The sequence below is a fragment of the Limulus polyphemus genome, unplaced genomic scaffold (genome assembly GCF_000517525.1).
Source record: "Limulus polyphemus unplaced genomic scaffold, Limulus_polyphemus-2.1.2 Scaffold5104, whole genome shotgun sequence".
NCBI lineage: Eukaryota > Metazoa > Arthropoda > Merostomata > Xiphosura > Limulidae > Limulus > Limulus polyphemus.
The window spans coordinates 3,241-11,841 of NW_013670714.1; the positions used below are offsets into that span (position 1 = coordinate 3,241).

The 8,601-nt window shown below is 30.9% G+C and overlaps 1 protein-coding gene across 1 annotated transcript in view; it reads right to left on the reverse strand.

Annotated features, from left to right (window-relative positions):
• LOC106472132 (kunitz-type serine protease inhibitor A-like) overlaps positions 1–8,386 on the reverse strand; it is a 9,787-nt gene extending 1,401 nt beyond the window's left edge. Inside the window, exons 1-4 of the mRNA XM_022400733.1 lie at positions 8,263–8,386; positions 7,808–7,978; positions 4,166–4,336; positions 1,182–1,346 (exon numbers count right to left, since the gene is read on the reverse strand). Of these exons, the coding sequence (XP_022256441.1) occupies positions 1,182–1,346; positions 4,166–4,336; positions 7,808–7,978; positions 8,263–8,326 (571 nt within the window). The 5' untranslated portion in view covers positions 8,327–8,386. The remainder of the gene's footprint in view (positions 1–1,181; positions 1,347–4,165; positions 4,337–7,807; positions 7,979–8,262) is intronic.
• Positions 8,387–8,601: the final 215 nt, after the last annotated feature.

The window sequence follows — 8,601 nt, forward strand, 5'->3', positions numbered from 1 at the left end:
TGATGTTTAACCTGTATGTTATTGGATAATGATATATAACCCGTAGTTTATTGGATAATGAATATAAATATATATATATATCCTGTAGGGTATTGGATAATAATGCATAACCTGTAGATTTTTGGATAACGATATATAACCTGTAGTTTATTGGATAATGATATATAATATGTAGGTTATTAGATAACGATGCATAACCTTTAAATTATTCGATAACGATATATACCCTGTACTTTATTGGATAATGATATATAACCCATAGTTTATTGGATAATGAATATATATATATATATATATCCTGTAGGGTATTGGATAATAATGCATAACCTGTAGATTTTTGGATAACGATATATAACCTGTAGTTTATTGGATAATGATATATAATATGTAGGTTATTAGATAACGATGCATAACCTTTAAATTATTCGATAACGATATATACCCTGTACTTTATTGGATAATGATATATAACCCGTAGTTTATTGGACAACGATGTATAACCTTTAGGTTGTTAGAATACGATGTATAACCTGTAGATTATTGGATAATGATGATGTATATCCTGTAGGTTACTGGATAATGATGTATAAACTGGAGATTATTGGATAATGACATATATTCTGTAGGTTATTGGATAATGATGCTTTGTCAATTTTTTTGGAATTCTGATACTTCAAGTTATTCTCCAAACAAATGATGTAATATATATATATATAATATAAATAAACGTTTCCAATTAAGACTTCAAATTATTTTCCTGTTGTCCACAAATACAAGTCTAAAATAATCTATAAAAAGGATGTCATGCTCCGTTGTTAATCTACAGAACACGTGTTTGTTTAGATATATCTGACAAGGAAATGAGATATCATAATGTATCATCTTCTTCTGGTGCATCACCTTACATATTTCCCGGAAACTTCCCTCTACCGTGTTAATAAAAACAGAATATGTATAATATTAAGATCACGACTCTGTATCCAGAATTCTTTGAACTGGTGTGAGTATTATATAAATGTAGTAAATATATGTAGTGTAAATTGAAATTTATTAAACTTCGTTTGATTTTCACACATCTACCAAGTAGCGTGTTTGTAAATATTGTATACACCTTCGTGTTCAATATACTACAGTATACATTTCTATACAGAACAAAAACACAGGAAACATTGTTTACAAACCTGAACAAGCAGCCAAGCAATGTGATTCTGTGTTATATTGGTTTCCATTCCCTCCACAACCCCCGTAAACAAATGTCTTACATTGACGGGTCTTTGGATTGTAGTAATACCTGGGGAAATAACCATAACAATGTCCTGGGTCAGGTGGAGATGTGCAGTCCCAACCTGTGAAGAAAGGAAGAATTCACTGTTACTTGAAAAGTGTATCGGTTAAGTGTAATTAACCTTGTGAAACTAAATATTTGGTATAAATACTGTTTGCTGGATCGTAGTAATGGTTGGTAAAGAAACCGTAGCAAGGTCTTGAATCAGGTGGAGACTTGCCTCTTTATCCTGACCAGTCACATTTACTACTGTATACGTTGAGTTTGATAAAACTTAGGAAGGTAATTACTTAGTATAACTGTTTCATTATACGTATTTGTACTTAAAATATCTAACCCTAGCGTCGGTTAATGTTTTTAAATTTTACAGTTAGGGTATTTTGGAACACAGTTATCTTTCAGTGTAATTCAATGATACGAAATATTTCCATGTTAGATATCTTGACAACAAGATTCCAGACTTGTACGTAGAAACTTTAAATGAGTTCCAAATAGTAATGTTTCATAAAAACCAGTGATTTGTATCGTTAGTTCAGAAACGAATCACACAGAACACGTAACAAAAGACAACCGTACCTGTGCCTATTGAGAAGCTACAAAGTGACGTCACTAGAAGAAATAACATCAATTTTCCAAACATTTTTGTTCGTTTGTTTTCAGCTGATGAAGATGAAATAACTTTCTATTCTTGCTGGGTGATGTAAAATTACTCATGCCAGAAATTTTCATAAAAGTGACCCTAAAAACGGCGCTAACTCGGTAACCCGTGGCCTGATGAAGTTTCGTAAAGAGTGCGAACGGTAGTGTGATGTAAAATTACTCATGCTAGAAATTTTCATAAAAGTGGCCCCAAAAAACGGCGCTAACTCGGTAACCCGTGGCCCGATTTTAACGAAACTTATTTTATTCTGTTTCTATTCTTTTAAATATTATTGTCATTTCATTACAAATATTACGCTATTGTGCGCCGTTTTTTGCTGTCTTTAATTACAGACAAACAAACAATCTCAGAGTTGTAGTAGTATATAGATTTACGGAAAATAAATAACAATATATTGTCACTATCTATGTATTTACAATGTACTTAAAATAGATGGCTCACCTTACAAAACTGTAAATCTGTTGTGACACATATCAATTAAATAATTTTTTTGTACTTAATTAAGAAAGGTTTAAATATGTGTGATACTGAAGTCCGAGATTCTACTTACATATACTAAATATAATATGGTGAAAAGTGAGCTTGAAATAATAAAATCACAGATCTCTGATTTGTAACTGGTCATTTTAATACATTTGATAAAGTGCAAATGGAAGGTAATTCATGTTATGGTAACAGTTTCAAAATCCACGTGAGGTAATATATCTGTTTTGAAAGATTCAATGAATAGTTACTTGATTTATAACTAAGGGTTCTTTTCAGTTTATGATTGTCAGCTAATTTTTGGTATTGTGGTGGTTTTTCTGTGTGACTATAATGTGATAAAACAAGTATATACAGCAGATATTATACGAGCCTTTCAACTGTTATGCATCAGTGACCACGTGACGACCGCCTAAGAACACAGCAGTGCAAAAGTTCGATTGAAATGCTACTGATGAAACAGAACTTTGAATTTTATTCTTAATTAGTGGCTTTCAATGACATAGAATGATGGCTGCAAAGTTTTGTGAGTTTTTATTTGTATGGTATGATTTAAACTTAAAGTGAATAATATACGGAAAGTGGTATGCTTTGTTATTTTAAGTACATTCTATATTATTAACTATTTGATGACCGCTAAGATAGGGAGAGCCTTTCTTTTTAACCATTAATGACGTATTGAGACAATGAGGCCATCATCCTTTGCTCATAGCATAAGTGTATGGGAGTGACCACATGATCATCTTTGACACAAGTTCAAGATCGTATTGGTCAACGACTTAGTTTCAATGTTTTGTGAACTTTGAATAGAAAATGCACGGATAAATGTAAATAATTCATTTAATATTTTTAGTTGTAGCAAAATTAATTAGTAGGCTTGTAATATAGGTTTGTTTGTTTGTTTTTAATTATGCACAAAGCTACACAAGGGCTATCTGTGCTCTGCCCACCACGGGCAGTCCGCAGACATTCAGTAATATAAGTAAATCTAGTCATATGACTCGTGTATTTTTAATCTTAACAACAACAGTTGTGAAGTATGTAACATATACATGTGAAATTGTTTTTGAAAAGGGGGATAACCAACATGGTGATTAGTGTTCTCCATGATATTTTAGACAATTAATATGTTATGTGTGTAATTGTTATGATATTGATTGTCAGTGTAGTAAATACTGATGAAAATGTTTATGCAAACAAAACCTTTGTTTTGACTTTGATTTAACAAGTGGCGTAATGTATATATATAGATATTGCTGCTGTTAGAAAAATCAAAACTGGACATTCATTTCAACACACAGTATTTTAAATCTTCATCTAAAATATAGCAACAATGTTCCAGAACATGTGATAATAAAAATAACAAATTTAAGTACAATGGATCTTTTCATTTTTCAAAAACATCTAGATACTTCTGTAGTTGAATCGGTTAAATTGTATATGTTGAGATTTCTTGGAAATGGGTGTGTTACAAGTTATGATAAAGTGGAGTCCCCCCCCCCCGTCAGAATGTTTGAATTGAAAATAACTATTGAATTGAAAACACTCATATATAAAGGACAACAAGTGTCTTTTGAATAAAGGACAACAAGTCCAGATTGCTTGTTAGAAGAGCAGAACAGCAGCATTTTAGTAAATATAACATACATCTTTATATTCAATATACTACAGTATACGTTTCTCGAGATGCAAAATGTTTATGCAGAACAAATACACAGGAAATAATATTTACAAACCTGAACAAGCAGCCAAGCAGTCTGCTACCGTGTTATATCGGTTTCCATTCCCGCCACAACCTCCATAAATAAATCTCTTACACTGGTAGCTGTCTGGGTCGTAGTAATAACTGGGGATATAAGCTGTACAAGGTCCTGTATCAGGTTGAGAGATGCAGTCTTTATCCTGACCTGTGGAGAAATGAAACAGTCACTGTCACTTGAAAACTGTATGCGTTAAATATAAGAAACGTTATAAAGCTAAGCCTAGCATCAATTAGGATAATTTACAATTGTTTTTCTGTATAATTCTATGAAACCAGACCAACTTCAGCCTGAACATGCAATATATTAACATATAGTCAGAAGTGACCATACATATTGACCAGAGAACAGATTTAGTCCATCAACTGAGAATGCCAAGCATGACCACTGGAAACCATTTCGTTTTTTATGTGCTGTTAATTGTTTAATTTTTTGTGGATTATTATGTCGATTTATTTTATATATAGATATGTTGACAGTTCATAGGGTTTTGAAACCTGCACTCATTGGACTTTCTAAACTTGTGTAAAACCCGAAAAAACTAGTACCCACTGCATTTGTAATGCTCTACTGGACCAGTTTTACTTGAATTTTAAAAAATGTATAGCAATAAAACACTGAGTTGAAGAGTTATTTTTTTAATTTAAGCTTAAATTCTATTTTTAATTCTAAACTTGTATGAATCAGGTTCAATAGATGAATTAGAATATTTTAATTGTCATGACAACATTAATTTACTTTAAAACTATAATAAGCTGTTATGTTGTAACGAAATTATCATCCAATTATGAAATATTAGACACGTTACAACTAAATGTTGTATTGTGTTATAGTTCTTGTTGTTATAATACAATGATGGTAAACTGATGTTGTTTATGAACGGAAGCTATATATATGATTGTTATCAACTTAAGTTACAGAGATGAGGTTGTTGATAAAACTTAGTTACTCAGAGATTGATTACTCTACTTGTACAATGTTTCGACGTCCTCTGTATCGTCTTCAGGATTTATCTGCAAGGAATTATGTAAATACAAAAGCAATGTAATATCAAGAGTAGTTACTCCAGCTCTATAACGGCAAAGGGATTTCGCTTCACAGTGATCGGCTGCTTCAGGGAGGGGGAAAAGAACCGTCAAAAATGATGATATCATAGTTCCAAAAGTTGCCACCAGATGGGGATGTCGTTAGTTACGCGTTGCTTGGCCGCCATAACAGGCAGCCATGATGCCAAAACTTGCTACCTGCATTGTATGGGATGTATTTCTAGGTTGCCATCACAGACTACCGTAATGGATGATTACGTAATAGTACCACCAAGTAGAGAATATGTTTCTAGGCAGCCATATCAGGAAGTCATGACTCATACAATATGTGTCTTATCGTGTCCATAATTAATCATTGATTCCATAGTTGGTTACTTAACTATTCATAAAAAAAGGATGCTTAAGACTGATTCTTTAGTTAATTAATTAGTGCTAAAAAGAATGCTTTACAGCAATTAATTAAATTATATATAATTAATTCATTAAATAATTAATTAAATCGTCATAGAAAGGACGATACAATAATTAAAACTTATTGTTTAAAAATTTTGTGTATTAAATTATTAGTTAATCTAGTCATTTATAATTAATTTGTCCTAAAAAGGATTATATATATTGATGAAAACTTGCTCAAACTAGTGTTTAAAGATCTTCAGTAACATGATTATACAGAATGTATGACTACACTATCCACAAAACAGAGAACATATTGTTAAGTTGCTATGACACAATGACGCACACAATACATGACTATAGATTTAAATCACCCTATAAAAGGTGATATCATATAATAATTAAAACTTATAATATAACTTTACACAACGTTTTATTTCGTGAACAAATCGTTTATTATGCAATAACATATATTACTAATTTGACTTTATACAACAAAATAATTTACACTTGTTACTTAATCTTACACAGATTTTACAAAGGCAGACTTTCATATATGTATTTACTTATTTACCATTATTTTAACAAATGTTCATAGGATTTTAACAAAGATATTGTGACAGTACTTCTACAAGTCATAAATGTCTAGATTTCACTATGTTAAAATCATTATTTTACATATTCCAACATCTGTATTAAAATAATAAATGAATGACTTACTACTTATCCGTCCATTTTCTATATAACCATTGATCACTGGTAAACACATCTCCAAATGTACATAAATCTTATGAAAATATGGAATACATTTCTAAACTGTTCATAACTTCTTTCACACAATATTTTGTTGGGCACTTAATGTTATACTTTCACAAATCATACTTATACCAATAATTAATGAATGACTTACATTTTAAATTTACCAGTATTTAAAATACCAGAACTTTCACACTATCTAACTTTAAGTCATATCAGGAAATTCCATGCATACAATCTAGACAGCGACTTTTAAAAAGTACAAAGGTCACACAGTCTGTACACCAAAATCAAGTCAAGTGTTTGTTAGTTGGCTGTCACGTGGTTACACATATAGTGTTTTTGCAATGTAAAAGTAGAGCAGAGTTTAACGAAAACATACCAGTTAGAAGAATGTGTGCAAAGCATGACAGTCCGATATGTTTGATATTCAAGGCAACTGACAAGCTTGATAGAAAAAACATAGGTTAGAATGACCAAGTCTATTTTGCAATAACTGGCTAGCTAGTCCAAGGTTCAAGTGATTAAAGTTTTTGGTAACATAAATTATACAAAACAATGTTTGTCATTTAACAAAGCATCAGTTACAGTAATCATTATATAAAATTAATAATAAACTCAACATAAGATTAATATTCACGTTACAAATCACTAAATATATTCAATTATACCATAATCATAATATAGTATCTATACACAATATATTTGATAATGAATTCTACATATGTATATTATACTTTAATTAATTTTACTGAAATTTAAAAGTCGTTTAAATGATTAATTTCTTACTCAGCATACGATTATTACATACTGTTTCCGAAAACTATCAGAGTATTTTAGTTCGCTTAGAATAAGATAAAAGTTTTATTCTACTTAAACTTGTGACTTTTATAATATATTTACGGAAAATATTTATTGAAATAAAAGTCAATTATAATACATTGTCGCTATCTATGTATTTATGGTTCACCTTACAAAACTGTAAATCTGTAGCGACTGATATCAGTTAAATACATTTTTTTTGTATTTAATTAAGAAATGTATCAATATGTGTGATACTTACATATACTAAAGCTACTATGTTAGTCTATGATGAAAAGTGAGCTTCAAATAAGAAAATCACAGAACATTTATCTGTAACTAATGATATTTATACATTTGATAAAGGAAAACAAGTGTATTTTGAATAAAGCTAAAATCCAGATTGCTTGTTAGAAGATAGTGTGGAAACTATCAACCAATAATGAACTCGATCTTGGGCTTAGTGTTAGTTGACAGAAAAATAATTCTTTCATCTTCTTCAGAACAGCAGCATTTTAGTAAATATAACATACATCTTTATATTCAATATACTACAGTATACGTTTCTCGAGATGCAAAATGTTTATGCAGAACAAATACACAGGAAATAATATTTACAAACCTGAACAAGCAGCCAAGCAGTCTGCTTCAGTTTTATATCGGTTTCCATTACCGCCACAACCTCCATAAATAAATCTCTTACACTGGCAGCTGTCTGGGTCGTAGTAATAACTGGGGATATAAGCTTTACAAGGTCCTGTATCAGGTTGAGACTTGCAGTCTTTATCTTGACCTATAAAGATATGATACACTCCATGCTACTGTATACTTTAAGTGTGATAAATCTAAGCCATCTAAACACGTCGTGTAATAACTGTTTCATATGCTCTATAATCCTAACATCAATCAATGTTTACAGTTCTTATAGTTCTAAAACACAACAGTTTTTCTGTGTAATTTTATAATATAAAACGTATACCCTAATTCCTTACATTTACTGAAGCTTGTTGTTTTATGAGTATTTCTGATTAGTTCGGAAACAACTTGCACAGAACACCTGACAAAAGACAACCATACCTGTGGCTATTGAGAAGCTACAAAGTGACGTCACTAGAAGGAACAACATCAGTTTTCCAAACATTTTTGTTCCTTTGTTTTCAGCTGATGAAGATGAAATGACTTTCTATTCTTGCTGGGTGTGTTTTATATTAAATTTATCAGTAAAGAACAATGACAGACCCGATGTTTCCGTGCAACACTTTGTTTACCAATAGAAAGTAAAATAAACAGTCATGTGACTTTAGTTTATAAAATTTAGATAGGCTGCTCGTGTGTTGTAGAAAGTATTTCATTGGCTGTTGCTGCACCCAAACTTTATACAGTTCTTTATGACACAAGTATTTTATTTCTATGTAC